Raw genomic sequence first — 16,084 nt, 5'->3', positions numbered from 1 at the left:
CCTCTTTGACCAGTGCATTGCTTTAGGAGGAACACACATAGAGCAGTGAGGAAGGGGACACTCGCCTAGTCAGCCAGACCAGCCAGATGAACCCTGGCGACTAGAGGGGTAACAGATGCCGCACCCAGATTGCCCTTACAGCCCTTTTTCTTATTCAATAGCAGATGTAGTGATTCCTTCTGTAGCAGCCCTGGCAAGGAATTTTCCTTTATCTGCAGTATTCATTCTGGCTTCAGGTTCTCTTCTTATTCATTCAGAATTGCCATTGAAGTGCTCATGACTTTTCAGTTTCTTGTGCTACTCCACGAGTTCCCTGTGTCCCTTGACATCAGTTCTGCTTAGTCTTTCTGTTCATTTTCTAGCCCAGTTACCTTTCCCTGCATAAAACAACTTGGCCTTTAGAGCCTTCAAAAATCTGGGCCTGCCCACTACTCTGAGTCTAAGCCAGCCTTTGTATCAGCCTCTGGGCTCCAGGCAGGGAAGTTTGCATCTGCATGTGTCATGCAGATTCCAGTTTTGGAACTTTGTTCTCGGTTCCTCCCCTCTGGAACCTGGAGTGCTCTCTCCCTCCTGTCGTTCTGACTACAGTCTTGCCTGTCTTTTAAGGCAGAGTTCAGTTTGAGAATTTGACACTTCCTGCCTGCAGCTCCTGGTTTGAAATCAATACTTTACACTTGGGGGATCCCTGGGTGGCGCAGCGGTTTGGCGCCTGCCTTTGGCCCAGGGCGCGATCCTGGAGACCCGGGATCAAGTCCCACGTCTGGCTCCCGGTGCATGGAGCCTGCTTCTCCTTCTGCCTGCGTCTCTGCCTCTCTCTCTCCTCTCTGTGCATTCTCATGAATAAATAAATAAAATCTTAAAAAAAAAAAAAAAAAACTTTACACTTGTGCTCAGGATAATAGTTTAGTGTGTGTATTCTCTGGTATTTGCACGTCTATTTTCTGTTTTCAGCTAGATTGTAAGACTGGGAACAGGGTCTGTTTATGTATTCTTTTTATTTACTATCTCCTGCCACTCACCACTCCACCACTGGCTTGATGTGTTACTGCTCTGCAAAGATTTACTGATCATCTTTACTCTCTTCCTCTTTTCTCCCAACTAATTATTTAAAAAAACATTTTAGCATTCTTTTTTTTTTTTTTTCCTTTAAAGATTTTATTTGAGAGAGACAGGAGCAGTGGGGAGGGGCAGGAGGGATGGAGAAGTAGATTCCCCATTGAGCAGTGAGCCCGACCCGGGGCTGGATCCCAGGACCATGAGATCATGACTTAGATGATGACCTAAGCTGAAGGAAGACGCTCAACCAACTGAGCCACCCAGGCCCTCCCCTTCTAACTTTTAAATAAATACAGCTTCACACGTTAAGTTGCTAGAATAGTATAATGAACGCCATGCACTCTTCATTTAGATTCATCTTTTGGGGCGCCGGAGTGGCTCAGCAGTTGAGCATCTGCCTTTGGCTCAGGTTGTCATTCTGGGGTCCTGGGATCCCAGTCCCGCGTCGGGCTCCCTGCATGGAGCCTGTTCTCCCTCTGCCTGTGTCTCTGCCTCTCTCTGTCTTTCATGAATAAAATCTTTAGATTCACCTCTTAACATTTTGCCACATTTACTTTATAAAAGCAAGAACACACCCAAACCACTTGAGATTTAGTTGCTATCGTTACATTACCCCTACCTACTTCCCTGTACTTTCAGTAGAATGTTGCTCTCTGCAACCAGGTTGTAAGAGTGCTCTCAGGAAACTTAGAGTTAACACAGAAGTATTCTCTAATGTATACTCCATATCCACAGCTTTTTGATTATCCCGGTCATGTCCTTTATAGCTGTATTTTTAGTCAGTGGTTGTGCATTACATTTAGTTGTTGTATCTCTTTTGTTTCCTTTAATAAAACAGGAGACTTCCCACAACTTTTGTTGTCTGTTAGGATACTGTCATTTATGAAGAGTCTAGGCCACTTGATTTGCAGAAATACCCCTTAGTTTAGTTTTTTTTTTTTTTTTAATGATTTTTATTTATTCATGAGAGACCACACAGAGAGAGGCAGAGACACAGGCAGAGGGAGAAGCAGGCTCCACGCAGGGAGCTGGACACGGGACTCGATCCCGGGATCCCAGGGTCATGCCCTTGGTCGAAGGCAGACACTCAACCGCTGAGCCACCCGGGCGTCCCAGTTTTATAGATTGATTGTTCCTTTGGATTCATGTTCCATGTGATTCATGTTAAACATTTTTTCCAAGATTTTGGTAAGGCCCTGTCTCTCTCAATGGTGAGACAAACCGACATTGGGGCGAGTTAATCACTTGGCAAGGTATTGGCATTTGGGTTTCTTCTTTGTAAAGATACTTCTCTCTTCATAATTAATAAGTCATCTTGTTCAGGAGGTCCTTTACCCCTTTAGTCCAAAGCTTATTCCAGTGGAGCTTTAACCTGAAGGAATGAGGTCCAGGGTGGATAGAGTTTGGTCTAGTTTGTTGTAAATGGCGGGAAGGAAAGGGTAGGGAGAGTCAGAAACATGTCACCCACATTTACCTTTGGTTACAGCTGGGCTCTTACCGAGTTGCAGAATGGAAAGTGCTGAGGCTTTTATAGATCTCCTTCCCATTTGTTCATTAGTTGCACACATATTTATGTAGCCCCAGCCAGACCCTGTGCTCACACTGAAGGGACCGTGAAGAACAGGATACAGTAGTGAGCAAGATGAACATGGTCATTGCCTTCATGGAGCTTACAGTCCGACAAAGTTAGATGGTCCAGAAAGAAAGAACAGCTAGTACGTGATGTATTCAGTACGGTAAAGGAAATAAACAGAGGCTGAGAGTTATTTAAGCTGAGACCCGAAGAATGAGGAACCAGCCATGAGTGCAGTAGAGCACTGGAAGAGAGAAGAGAGTGAGTCCCAGGAAAGGGGATGTGCTTCCTCCAGCCAGAAGGGACTAGGTGTGTTTAGGAACCAGAAAGCAGCTGAGGTGCCTTGGAGCATGGTGGCCAAGGTAAAGGGGGTGAAGTAAAACAGGGGCGAGATCATGGGAGGCCTGGTGGGCCCTAATAAAGGGCCTTAAGAGTTTTTAGGCTTCTTGTAACAGATCCTTCTTTCAGAGGTACACTTGACACCAAATTTCATTTTGTGTAGCTTTAATGTAAATCTACAGGGGCTCTCTTGTACAGTGTGGGTCTGTGGGTATGAATTTACTGGTTTATACTCCCAAGAAGAACCACTGTGTTTATCTAGAGAATATAAACCAGAGGTCACCAGAGGGGAAGAGGGGGGAATGGGTGAAATAGGTGATGGGGATTAAGAAGTGGCACTTGTTCTGATGAGCACTAGGTGATTAAAATAAAGACTGAAAAAAGAAAAAGAACGAGTATGATGCCGCCCCACGGTTATGTGACCCCCACAGAATGGAATCTGAATTGACAGCTCTGGAGAAATCACCATGCCCTCACTGAGGCATTGAGCATTCAGTGAGCTGTGCTCCTCATTGATAAGACATGGGATGTACATGGCCTTTCTAATTGAAGGGCCATGTCAGCGTGAAGATTGAGTTTTAGCTCTGAGCTGACAACTTTATCGTGGGAGCCTTGTCACACAACCAGAAGGCCGGGAGATTTTGAAGGACAAGGAGGGATGTTCATGCAGAGGCTGCTAGAGAAGGTTTGGACTTGGTGCTTAAGGGTGTGAGAATGTGTAAGTATGTCCCTAGGAGGGGCAGAGGCCGAAAGTCCTATGTACTGGAAGGAGCCATGTGGAAGTGAGGAAGACCTGAAGAGGGGAGGCCACAGCACGCACTGTGGTGGCTGGCCTGTGAGGTTGCGTGGCTCTAGCCTCATGCTGCTGAGTGAGCTGTGTGGAGAGGAGTCATCCGTTTTCCGGGATACCCTAAGGTTAATCAGGCCCTTAGATGTGCTCTGCTTGTCACGAACTGGCTGTAATTACATCTCCCTTTCTTGTTTTACCGACAGCTGTAAAATACATACTGAGAGAAACCCTACCAACTGATTTTACTGCCTTCGTTCCAGAACAATAAGATCCACCTTCCAGCCCAAACATAATTAGGCTTGGCTCATGTTCAGGCTTTGGCAGTGTTATTGTTTGCAGTTTACACGCTATGTTCTTGGTTCCCTTCCTTTGGAGTTTATCTTATTCCCTCTGCCTGTTTCTGATAAGCCAGTCTGACGAGGTTGGCCTGGTTGGCCTTTGTGTGTAAATGTTGAAAAGGAACATTTTGTGGTGCCTGCACATTCCTTTCAGAGAAACTGAGTATGCAAGGTACATTGGAAACCTAGGCCCTGTAACTAGCAGCCTGAGCAGAAAGGATTCCTGGCTTCGTTTTGCCCTAGGCTACAAAGTGTGCCAGTTCATCAACAGTGCTCCCACCACCAGTGAGGGCATGAGCTGTAGCCGCCAGCCAGCCAGGCTGCGGGGTCAGCTCTCCTCTCCCTGTACTGTGCATTTTGTACCCTCCAGAACTGAGGAGAAAGGTAGCAGAAAGTACTTACCTGCCTTCAGAGAGCCCTCAGGAAGGGAGAGGGGGTGCCTGTACACACAGTACAAAATGTAGGTCCAGAAAGCAAGCTTGATTTGTAGGGTGGCATGCTCAGGACTAGTGAGTCTCGATCTGTTTCAGATTCAACAGAAAGCCGATAAATGGGAAATGGGTGAAGAAATGCACAGGGTTGAGGGAAAGCGCTCTCTTGCGTGACTTCGCAGGTAAAGAGGGTGTTTGAAGTAAGCATGACGTGTCTGACAGGTTTAGGGTTGTTAGTGGCTTAGGACTCCTGAGAATTCATTTGACCTTTTCACACTGCTATCAACGATTCCTAATTAGTTCTGATAATATGTGCGTGTCTGGAGCAGGCTATAAAAATGGCTCTTTTAATCAGCTGCTGACACGCAAGGTCAGGCTGCAGCCTCCAGCATTGGCACCTAGGACTGACATTTCAGAAAGAGTGAGAGAAGAGACAGTGTTCCTAATGGCACTGTTTGTGCCAAGGCAGGAATAGGACTCAGGCAAGTAGAGAGTTCAGTTAACCAACAGGATAGTGTTAATTTTGATGAGTAGACATCTTTTGTTGTCCTCGCTACGTTAAATTATTATTTTGCCTGCCTTTAAGAGGGATATATATATACCTTGGTGCTTGAGGTTCAGTCTTTGTGCTTGGATTCCTGTTTTTCCAATGTACCACCATAGCCTCGTTCTGTGTGGTTTTAAGAATCGATGTAGGCAGGACTGGATATCTCCTAGAACTTCAAGAAATTATTCCTGAAATGATCAAGGAGGAAGACGTTTTTGTATACAGGGCTTTGGAACCAATATGGTAATGATGAGCTTCATGAAAAGTTCTACTAGACTTAGGCCAGACCAGAAATAGCACTGGGTTTGCATCATTCTGTGTTTGAGTACTTGATAAAAACTCACCTTTGTTGTTAAATGTGTCTGAGACCAGTTGAGATGGGGGCAAAGAAGTTTATTTCCCTGCTTTGAGGAGTTAATAGTCTAGTATAGATGAAGACCCAGGATCTAAAAATGCGTCTGGCTGGCCAGACAAAGCAAATTATGTGGGATTCCATGATGACTTGCTATTGGGATTTGTGTGTGTTGATCTATCAGCCAGTGAGGCCAAATGGGGCTCTTTGGCAAAGGTCTGCTCCCTTGGGGGAGCTAGTCCAGTGGCTTCTGGTATTTGTTAAGATGGCATTGGTTGTCAAGACAAGCTGCACATTACAGATCACAATTACTTATTTTGGCATTTATTTCCTGTCCTGGTTTTCTGGGCCCTGAGATGATATCTGATATGTTGGTATTGATGCATGTAAGACTCTTGCAAGTGTACCAGCTGCTGCAGACTTTGGCCTTATAAAACTAAGTATTTTCCATGGTGTACTTTCTTTTTTCTTTTTTTTAATTTTTATTTATTTATGATAGTCACACACAGAGAGAGAGAGAGGCAGAGACATAGGCAGAGGGAGAAGCAGGCTCCATGCACCGGGAGCCCGACGTGGGATTCGATCCCGGGTCTCCAGGATCGCGCCCTCGGCCAAAGGCAGGCGCTAAACCACTGTGCCACCCAGGGATCCCCCATGGTGTACTTTCAATGACTGATTCTCCCTAACCTTTATAGAGTTCCTTTCTTTATGGCAAATAAAATGTTCAAGATTCTTTGGAGTAGGTTGCTTTCCATGTACTCTTTCCCTGAGATTTGAGTATTAGGTTATATTCACCCCAAATAAGGGGAGAAAATGACAAATTATTTGAGAAAACAAATTGCTCATTGAATTTCTTTTTTTTTTTTTTTTTTAAGATTCTACTTATTCATGAGAAACAGAGATTGAGAGAGAGAGAGAGAGAGAGAGAAGCAGAGACACAGGCAGAGGGAGAAGCAGGCTCCATGTAGGGAGCCCGATGTGGGACTGGATCCCTGGACTCCAGGATCACGCCCTGATGCTCAACTGCTGAGCCACCTAGCATTCCACTCATTGAATTTCTTAAGCAAAGAGGAAGGACTAAGAATAGAGGAGAAAGAAGAGGAAGTGGGGAGCAAATGGAATGGGCAAATCATCCAGCCTAGACCTTGAACACTGGGGAACAGAGGGTCGGGAGGCTTAGCATCCCTTCCATTTGTGGGGAAGGAGGAGGGGTCCATGAGGACAGCCCCACTGCCAGGAACAGCATTTCCCCCATTTTCGGAAAAACATGTTCTCTTCTGCAATGGCCCACAGGTTGCTGTTACATGCTGTGCCAGCCTTTTCTCTGCAATAACCAAGTAGGTCTTGAGAGACTTGGCTTTTGTGGTCTAAAGCTAAACTGTTAAAGGAAGGGCGCCTGCGTGGCTCAGCTGGTTAAGCCTCCGACTTTGGCTCAGGTCATGATCTCAGGGACCTGGGATTTGGGATTGAGCTCTGTGGCTCCTGGCTCAGTGAGGAGTCTGCTCATCCCTCTCCCTCTGCTCTGCCCTCTGCTTCCCTACCTTGGGTGCTTGCGCCTGCCCTCTTGCTCTCAAATAAATAAAAAAAAATTTTTTTTAAAGATTTTTATTTATTTATTTAGGAGAGGCACAGAGGCAGAGACATAGGCAGAGGTAGAAGCAGGCTCCATGCAAGGAGCCCTATGTAGAACTCGATCCCGGAGCCCCAGGATCACGCCCTGAAGGTTTTGCCCGAAGGCAAACCTCAACTGCTGAGCCACTCAGGCACCCCTCAAATAAATTAAGTCTAAAAAATAATAAACTGCTAAGAGTGCTTAAGCTTACACCTGCTCTTTGGTAACATGCACATGTTGTTACTCACTTCTCCATCTGCTACTCTGGAGGGCTGCATACTACACCTCCATCCCAGATCAGGAGGATGGGCCAGCGGAGGGCCAGTCTTAGAGTCTTGGCTTTCCCAGAATCCTGGATCGAGTACACTTATTTGTGGCTCTGGTTTCCTGTCCTCACTTTCCCTTTCTCTGCTCACCTCCTTTTGAACTGCAGACTCTGGCCTGGTTGTCCCAAGTGTTTCCTACGAACTGCATAAAAAGCTGTTGTCTGTGGCTGAGAAGCACGGGTTGACTCTGGAGCGGAGACTGGAGATGACAGGAGTGTGTGCCAGTCAGATGGCCCTGACCCTGCTTGGAGGACCCAACAGGTAAATGCCTCTACACTGGTGAGGGCTGAGGGTGGGGAGGTTCTGCTCTGCTGAGGCACCACCAGTGCGCCACACAGAGTTCATCAGACAGTGTGAGTCCCTCTGTGAAGTCCCTTTCCTGGAGCTCTGAAGGTTTTGTTTGCCCATCTTACCCACCTCCCGGAAATCCTTATTCTTCTCTCAGCAGGCTGCTCTTTGACCCTTTCTTTCCCAATAACAGCTGGCTTTGACACTGCTTGCTGGCTACCAGAGGCCTGCTTTTTTTTTTTATTTTTATTTTTTTTTATTTATTTATGATAGTCACAGACAGAGAAAGAGAGAGAGGCAGAGACATAGGCAGAGGGAGAAGCAGGCTCCATGCACCGGGAGCCCGATGTGGGATTCGATCCCGGGTCTCCAGGATCGCACCCTGGGCCAAAGGCAGGCGCCAAACCGCTGCACCACCCAGGGATCCCAAGAGGCCTGCTTTTTAAGAACCTTCAGAGACTCAGCCTTTGGCACTTGTATTTCATTTGGAGGGGCTAGGATACAGATCAGCCCCTGAGTTCCATATCTGAGAACTTCTAGAACCACCCTGACAGCTGGGTGGGAGAGCTGGAGTTTGGTGCCTTCCTACCTGCCCTTTGGGCCCTTATGTCAAGAGAAGTGCTTAATTGTATTTGTGTCATTTACTGATCTCCTGTGCCAATCCTTGTGCTGGGGACACACAGGAGAATAAAACCCTGAGCCTGCCATCTGGAAGGCTGTGAGGTCTCCAGAAAATACATTGCCGTGGTTGTCTGGGAAGCTGTGGTAGCCTTCAAGCTGAGTTCTGCAGGGGGTGCGGGGAATCAACAGGCAAGCTGGCCGGGCGAGAAGTCCAGGTCTGGGGAGGAGCCTACGCTGAGGGCAAACAGAAGGGACAGTGTGGATGTGGCAGGGATCTGCGGAGTCATTCTGTGTGGCTGGGAAGTAGGGCTTTGCGACAGCTGCGCGGTAGGGAGCTGCCAAAGGGCTTTCAGAAACAGCAGTGTCGGGGCAGCATATGAACATCCTCACCGAGTCACTTTGCTCTCTAGCCAGCTTCTTGGGGCTGGTTGTCCTTGGGCCTCTTTTCTCGCCACATCTGACCTCTCAGAAGGGCTGTCTCCTGCAGCGCCTTTGAGAAGGATCGCCACGGCTAGTAATCTTTTTCATGTGTGTCCAGTACCATGCAGTTTTTCACTGTGCTTTCACAGCCGTGTTTAATTTGATCCTCATGACTTAGCCTCGAAGGTAAGTCTGGTGTTTGAGGATGAGCCAGCTAAGGCGCAGAGAGCTGAAAGGCTTGCCCACGTTGACTCTGCTGGTACTTGGTAGAGCCAGGTCTCCCATCCAGATAGGTCTGTTTCCAGTGGCTGGACCCTGCCGCCTGCTGTGGGCTGTATGGTACCAGGGTCTGCTTTGGGTCCTCTGATGGGGGGTAGTTCTGAGAGGAAGAGTCTGTTTTAGCAGCAGACATGGGTGAGTCAGATACTATAGCTCAGCGATGTCTGTCTGAAGGAAGAAGTGCTCATCACATTTCCCTAAGATGCAAACATAGTGGGGGTTTGAAATGAATGCTTTGGTATATATGCAGGGTACATTGCTAAATTCCCCCACATTTATTTGGAGCACAGGGGCTTCCTCTCAGACATGAATAGCATCTGTCATCGTCCCCTCTTTGGGAGACTAGTAAGTGACTGTCACTGCTAAGAAGGGACCTAAGCCTGTTTCTTGCTGTCCATCCCCCCCCCCCCCCGCCGCCTTCTGTCCTGGAGACAGACCATACTGGTCTGGAGTTGGGAACAGCTCCAGAGTTATCCCGCACACCTCCTTACTTGTGGCTCGGCTTTGAATGGCAGGAGCTGGAAATGACTTCATTAGGAAGGTGGGTATCCAAGGGAACTGCCAGGGTAGATCAGGAAACCCCTAGCCTGCTGCCTTCTCTGTGACCAATGCTCTAATGTATCGGCCCCGTTCTAGATGCTGTACATGCATTGATCCACACAACATCCTGTGAGTGGAAGAGGTACTATTAGTATCTAGCGTTGCCCTTCTTTTGCTTACTGGCAGCTCAGTAAAGAGAACTTGGTCTGGTAACTGATTGAGGACGATTTAGAACTGCCCCGTTTGGTACTTGCTGTGAGTTTCTTAGGAGGTAAGCTGAGTGATCCTGGAAGAGGTGAGCCTTGAGCTCACCCAAAGGAAAGGTGGGTCAGAGTTTGACAGGTGAGGGGCTTTCTGGGCAGGGGACAGTGTTTGAGGAAAAGCAAGAAAGAGCTTTATAATACAGGAGAGAGAAAAAAAAAATACAGGAGAGAGTGAGGCCAGCCTTACTGCAGTGGAGCAATATGTTGGGGAAGAAGAACAAAGAAGGCTGTAGAGATGGAGAAGTCTCTTTGCTAGTCAGTTTGGACCTCACAGGTCCCACAGAACAGTTAGGTGTTTCCTTTTTTTTTTTTTTAAACTTTTTAAAAATTTTTTATTTATTTATGATAGTCACACAGAGAGAGAGAGAGAGAGAGAGAGAGGCAGAGACACAGGCAGAGGGAGAAGCAGGCTCCATGCAGGGAGCCCGACGTGGGATTCCATCCCGGGTCTCCAGGATCACGCCCTGGGCCAAAGGCAGGTGCCAGACCGCTGCGCCACCCAGGGATCCCAGTTAGGTGTTTCTAGTCAGAGAGCAGTCTTCTTTTTTAAAAATTATTATTAAAGTGTTTAAAAATTTTTATTTATTCATGAGATATAGGGAGAGAGAGAGGCAGAGACACAGGCAGAAGGAAAAGCAGGCTCCCCACAGGGTGCCCAATGTGGGACTCGATCCCAGGACCTCAGGATCATGCCCTAAGCCAGAGGCAGACGCTCAACCATTGAGCCCCTGGGCATCCCAGAGAGCAGTGTTCTGGCAACAGTGTTCTATGGAACAAGATCTGGGTGATCTGCCTGGTGAAAGGACCCAGCAGATGAAGTGACGTGGGCGTGGGACTGCGGGAATGCCACCCGTAGTCTTGGAATGCGGTGGATTTTCACTCTGGGACCTGGGACTGTGGAGAACTCTGAGAGCAACAGGTCCTGAGAGGTACTCGCCTGGTTAGGGTGCAAGACAGATCTGCAGCTGATAAAGCTTATTTACCTTCTGTTCCAGGTTGAACCCCAAAAATGTTCACCAGAGGCCCACGGTGGCCCTGCTGTGTGGCCCCCATGTGAAAGGGGCCCAGGGGATCAGCTGTGGAAGGCACCTGGCCAACCATGATGTCCAGGTCATCCTCTTCCTGCCCAACTTTGTCAAGATGCTGGAGTCCATCACCAACGAGCTGTCTCTCTTCAGCAAGACCCAAGGCCAACAAGTATCTAACCTCAAAGGTGAGCCCTTGCTTGGGGCTGGCCCGGGGCCTCTGGCCACCTCCCTCCTCACAGAATTTGATGGTCTGGTGCTGCCACCCAGTGGCAACAGGTGGAACATCACAGATGTAAAGCCTGCTCTGCCTATTAGGAGTCTTGGTACACAAAGGAAATACTTCGGGTGTTGACTTGCTTACTTCCCATCCCTTCACTGTCCTCACTCTCCAGCACAGTCATATAGAGCGGGGGGCCCATTTTTTTATTTTACAAACATTACAGAACAGACACTATTCTTGACACAGGTTGTGACAGTAGTTTTTTTTTTTTTTTTAATACATTCTTCCATGGATTGTACATTCTACTTAGGACAAAGAGACAAATAAGTAACCTTTCTATTAGGCCAGATGGTGGTGTTATGGAGAAAAGTAGGGGAGGGAGCTAGAAAGGGTTGGAGGGTTGGGTAGGGAGTAGCTAACTTAGGCGTTGAGGGTCAAGTTGTATAGGGCCTGCAGATCAATGTTAAGGGTTTGAACTTTACCGTGGCTGAGATGGTGGGTCACTGGAGGAATAAGTAGAAGGAAGATAGAATCCAGCTCAGGTCCCAGTGATCATGGGTTGCTGTTTGAGAAGAGACTAGAGGTTTACAAAGAGAAGTGTTGAGAGGCTATTGTGATAAACTGGGAGGAGATGCTGGGGACTGAGACAGTGGTAGTGGTAGAAGAGGTGAAGCAGGGTTAGTTTCTAAGTTTTGGAGCTAGAGGCTGCAGCCTCGTTGTAAGGTATATGACACGGGAGGATTATATGACACTCCAAGGTGTTTGGCCTGAGTCACCAGAAGGATGGAAGTGCCATCCTGAAATGGGAAGATTTGTGGGAGGAGGAGCAGAAAGTCGGAGGTACCTGTTGGATAAGCAGGTATAACTGTTGCCTGATACAGAGAAGTCCACAGGTACGCGAAGGGGTCTGGTCTGGAGTACCGGGTGTGTAGGCAGGAATGAGCCCTAGTGAGCCTGGGTAGGCTATCTCCTAGGAAGGGGTAGGGAAGTTGTGAGACTCAGTTCTTTGTTTAGAAGTCAGGGAGTTGAGAGAGCAACTCAGGAGATGGGGAAGGAGTGGTCAGTGAGGGAGAAGGAAAAGCAGGAGAGCCGGATACCTGAAGGCAAGTGAAGAGGGTGCGGTCGGCTCTGCCAGCAAGCCGCTCTAGGTTAGGCTTAGGTGAAGTCTGGGAATCGACCACTGGATCTAACTGTGTGGAAGCCCCTGATAATCTGGACCAGAGCAGTTTCAAGGGCCGGCGGGGAAGGGAGGGTAGGGACAACAAAGTGATTGGAATGGGTTTTAGTGAGAGCAGGGCAGGAGGAGAAGAGAGAAGAAATAATGAAGAAGGCCCTTGCTGGGGTTCAGATGGCAGGTTGAGGCCAGACCCTGGGCCATAACTTCTGTCTCCTTCCAGCCAGCCTCCTGTGTGCACGTGGAAGGTAAGACCCTCTCTTACTGTTGAAAGCCTCCTGGCCCCCAGGGACATCCCTGCCCCCTTCTTCATGGTGCTCTAAGTAAGGAAGCCATGAGTCCCTAATTAAGAAATCTCATTACTTTAGCCAGGAAGGGGGTCTGGCGTGGGTTCCGTAGCTTGAGATCTGTAACACGATACCGTGTTATAGGCAGTTCATCCTCTGGCTACCCAAAAGCCTTCCTATTTCAATTCCAGGAGCCAAGTCTGAAGATGCTGATCTTGAGTTGGTCTGATTTCTCCTCTTCTCCAATTACCCTCTTAAGCTGGTCAAGACTTACATAGTTGTTGAGACATCTGTTCTTATGCCGCCTGAGAGGCGTGGTTTGATCAGAGAAACTTTTTTAAATGCCTGGAGAAGTGGTCGATTCCTTCCCTATCCCTCAGAGTGGGCTGCAAGGAGAGCCCATTTTCATGAGGTGGGGCGGGGTGCAGCAAAGCCGGGCTGGCTCCTGTCCGGTGAGGCGGCTAGCTCGAGGTAGAGTAAATAGGTGCGTTCTGGCCTGCTTCCAGTTCTTGGGCCAGCCAGCAAATGACAGTCAGCCCATTTCTTCTGGGCTCTGGGCAGGGCTCCCTGTGAGGGCTGATTTGGCAGTCAGCGCCCCATTCTCAGAGCTCATAGTGTACCAGGGAGTTAGTTGGATGTGCATCTGCTGTTCCTGGAGATGGCCTGCATGGCCAGCAGGATGCTACTTCAGCCTGGGGACTCCGTGAGGACAATGGTCCACTGGGCTGACATGCCCTCAGTCTCTGGTGCCTAGGCCAACCGGGCCGCAGAGGTCCAGAGGCCTGGCCCAGCCTTGAGAAAGCCAGCCTGTGGCAAGTCCTTGGAGTGGTGTCAGGACAAGACACCCTTGGGGCCATCTGGGTTCCAGTCCCCACCTGGGCTGCTCTCTGCTTATAGCGATTCCCATATAGTGCTCTTTTCTCCCGCAGATCTGCCCACTAGCCCTGTGGATCTAGTGATCAACTGCCTGGACTGCCCCGAAAATGCCTTCCTGCGGGACCAGCCCTGGTACAAGGCAGCTGTGGCCTGGGCCAACCGGAACCGGGCGCCAGTGCTCAGCATAGACCCTCCTGTGCATGAAGGCGAACAGGGCATCGACGCCAAGTGGTCACTGGCCCTGGGCCTGCCTCTGCCACTGGGGGAGCGTGCAGGCCGCATCTACTTGTGCGACATCGGCCTCCCCCAGCAGGTATTCCAGGAGGTGGGCATCAGCTACCACTCCCCCTTTGGCTGCAAGTTTGTCATTCCATTGCACTCGGCCTAGAGGGGCTCTGGGCAAATTAGACCCTGCGGTCCGCTGCTGCTCCGGACACACTGAACTTGACAACGAACGCCTTAAGGATGTGAAGCTTCATGGACCTTGTTAAATTTTTTCGCTTTTGGATTTGTTACTTCTGTGAGAGAACAGATCATATTTAAAAATGACCTGTCACCTGCCTGTAGCCAGGGCAGGTGTGTGGGTGTGCTGGGTGGGCAGCAGGCTGAGTGGTTCTAGGCATCTCGACCCTTGGCCCCCTGCGTGGCTGGATGGGGCTTTGTTTACAGACTTAGGCAGCTCACTCACGGACTGTGTTTCAGGTTTACAGTCACTGGGGCCTGAGCAAGCACCTTGCGGGGTGGGGCGGGTCCTGTTTGGGGCCCTGTACTTGCTTTGGCTCCGTGTCCCCTGCTTCTGCACCCGCCCCCCCCTTCTGATCATGTCAAACTGGCTGTGCTGCAGCTGCCCCGCTAGAGGGCAGACTCGCACTCCGTTCCTGGCGAGGGCTTGTTGGAGGCGGCCTTCCCAGAGTCCTGCCGCAAGTTGATTTAGGGGCTGATTTGGAGGCTTTTGACCCTTTCTCCTGAGCTGATGCAAGTTTTATGCTGGGATTTTTTTCAAGGGTCTTTCTTCCTTTCCACTCCATCACGCTGAGAGGCAGGAAAGGGGGTGGCATCAGGATGGTTTTACTGTATTGGGATTTTATACTGTTTTTCTGTTTTCTGCATACGTAGTATGAGGTTATGTTACTGTAGAACCACAGTGCCCATCTTGCCAGCAGTGCCCCCCAGCCCCATACCCTCTCTAGCTGGGGCCAGAGCCCTCAGGGTGCAGCTTTAATGTTCAGTATTGGGGAGGTCCCTGGGGGAGCCTGGTGCTGAGCCAGAAGAGGCTCCCTGGTGCTTCTGTGTCTTAGGCCACCACTACCTTGCCCCTACCTCCTTGCCTGCACATATGCCCCCCCTTTCTTCTGCCCCCATTTTCCCCTGAAATGGTCCTCTGCAGCTATTGTCCCAGAGCAGGACACAAGTCCCTCCCATCTAGGCTCTGAACCCTTTTTGATTGTCCACTCTAGATGAGTAGGCTTGGGGCCAGCGCCCTCTCAAAGATGCCAAAATGAGGCTAGTTCTAGATGAGCTAGCTGGTGGGTCTCAGCCATAGGAACACATTGCTGCTCAGATCCTAAGGCAGGAAAGCCCTTGGACCTCACATGATTAGGCCTTGGAGGCTGGTTTCAGAACACGAGCCATACCCTAGAGTACCTGCCAGGGGCCCTTGCAAAAAGCTCATGCTCTAAAGCCGTTTTCAGGGCTTCAGGCTTCTGCTTTCTGCCCACTCACTCTGGTTAAGGGGGTGAGTGGGAGGGCTCGCCAAGGAATATGGACACAGGGTAGGCCCTGGTACCATGGATTGTCGCAGGCTACTTCCCACTTCTCATAGGAGCATAGCCAGGAGCAGATGAGGCAGGGCAGAGGGCTGGTCCCTCTTTTCCTCCCATTCTTCCTCAAATGTTAATTGTCTCCAGCAGTGGGAGGCAGCCAGAGACTGTGAGCTTTGTGTGTATCCTCCCTGAACCTCTGCTCACTCTCAGGGCCAAGAAGCTCCAAGATGGAGCCCTCTCTGTAGAGGCAGGGCCACAGTCTGAGGAGCAGTGCTGGGTTACGGGCATTTTCAGTAAGCAGCCAGTAGACTGTGGGTGCCTGCCTGTTGGTAAGCCTCCCCGCGCTGGGTACAGCGGAAGAGGAGCCTGAGGAGCCTGGCCCAGCGGACTCCGCGCCGCAGTGGGTAAGTTGCAGCAGCCCTGGGAGCGAGGGCCTGGTCAGGGGCCACGGGGAGCTTGTTCCTGGGCCTGTCTTCTCCCTGTGGGAGGCTCTGGAGCCTCCTCCTGCCCCCAGCCTGGGCCTTTCCTGGTGGTCTTAAAGATCAGCATGGTTCCTCTGCCTTCAGCTTTTTTCAGAGGCGTCCCGTCCTGTCCCCCAGTCCCCAGCCAGGTGGTCAGGACTACCACTCCTGCAGCTCTTGGGGAACCAAAAACCAGCACTTAAAATAAAGCTGAATGACGGAGGCCTGGGCTCTGGTAAATTGCTGTGCAGGCTGTGGCCTGGAGCTGCCGCCTGGGCCCAGGAGCCCAGCTGGTCAGGCCCCGTCCGCCAGCCTTCAGTCAGCCACGGCTCTTGGGCAGATACGCCCTGAAGTGCCGGCTGGCGACGGGGCCAGGAGGAGGGGAGACTGGCTACTGCCCAGCCAGGCCCCAGCGGGCCCAGCACCTCAGGGCACTTCCCCAGGGCCTGGGGCGTGGGCGGGGGGGCACCCCGCTCCTCTGGGCAGCCCAGTTCACACTT

General features: G+C 50.0%; 1 protein-coding gene across 5 annotated transcripts in view; it reads left to right on the top strand.

Moving 5' to 3' along the window:
• The window catches only part of EDC3 (enhancer of mRNA decapping 3), a 51,001-nt gene extending 35,194 nt beyond the window's left edge, over positions 1-15,807 (top strand). For 3 of the 5 annotated variants that reach the window (XM_072809649.1, XM_072809648.1, XM_072809650.1), the window contains exons 6-8: positions 7,472-7,625; positions 10,771-10,988; positions 13,396-15,807. In XM_072809649.1, the coding sequence (XP_072665750.1) occupies positions 7,472-7,625; positions 10,771-10,988; positions 13,396-13,748 (725 nt within the window). In that variant the 3' untranslated portion in view covers positions 13,749-15,807. The remainder of the gene's footprint in view (positions 1-7,471; positions 7,626-10,770; positions 10,989-13,395) is intronic. The other 2 variants (XM_072809652.1, XM_072809651.1) reach the window with 1 other exon arrangement.
• Positions 15,808-16,084: the final 277 nt, after the last annotated feature.

The sequence above is a fragment of the Canis lupus genome, chromosome 32 (genome assembly GCF_048164855.1).
Source record: "Canis lupus baileyi chromosome 32, mCanLup2.hap1, whole genome shotgun sequence".
Lineage (NCBI taxonomy): Eukaryota > Metazoa > Chordata > Mammalia > Carnivora > Canidae > Canis > Canis lupus.
Note: the sequence above shows the minus strand (reverse complement) of the source record. Positions and strands in the feature narration are given on the sequence as shown.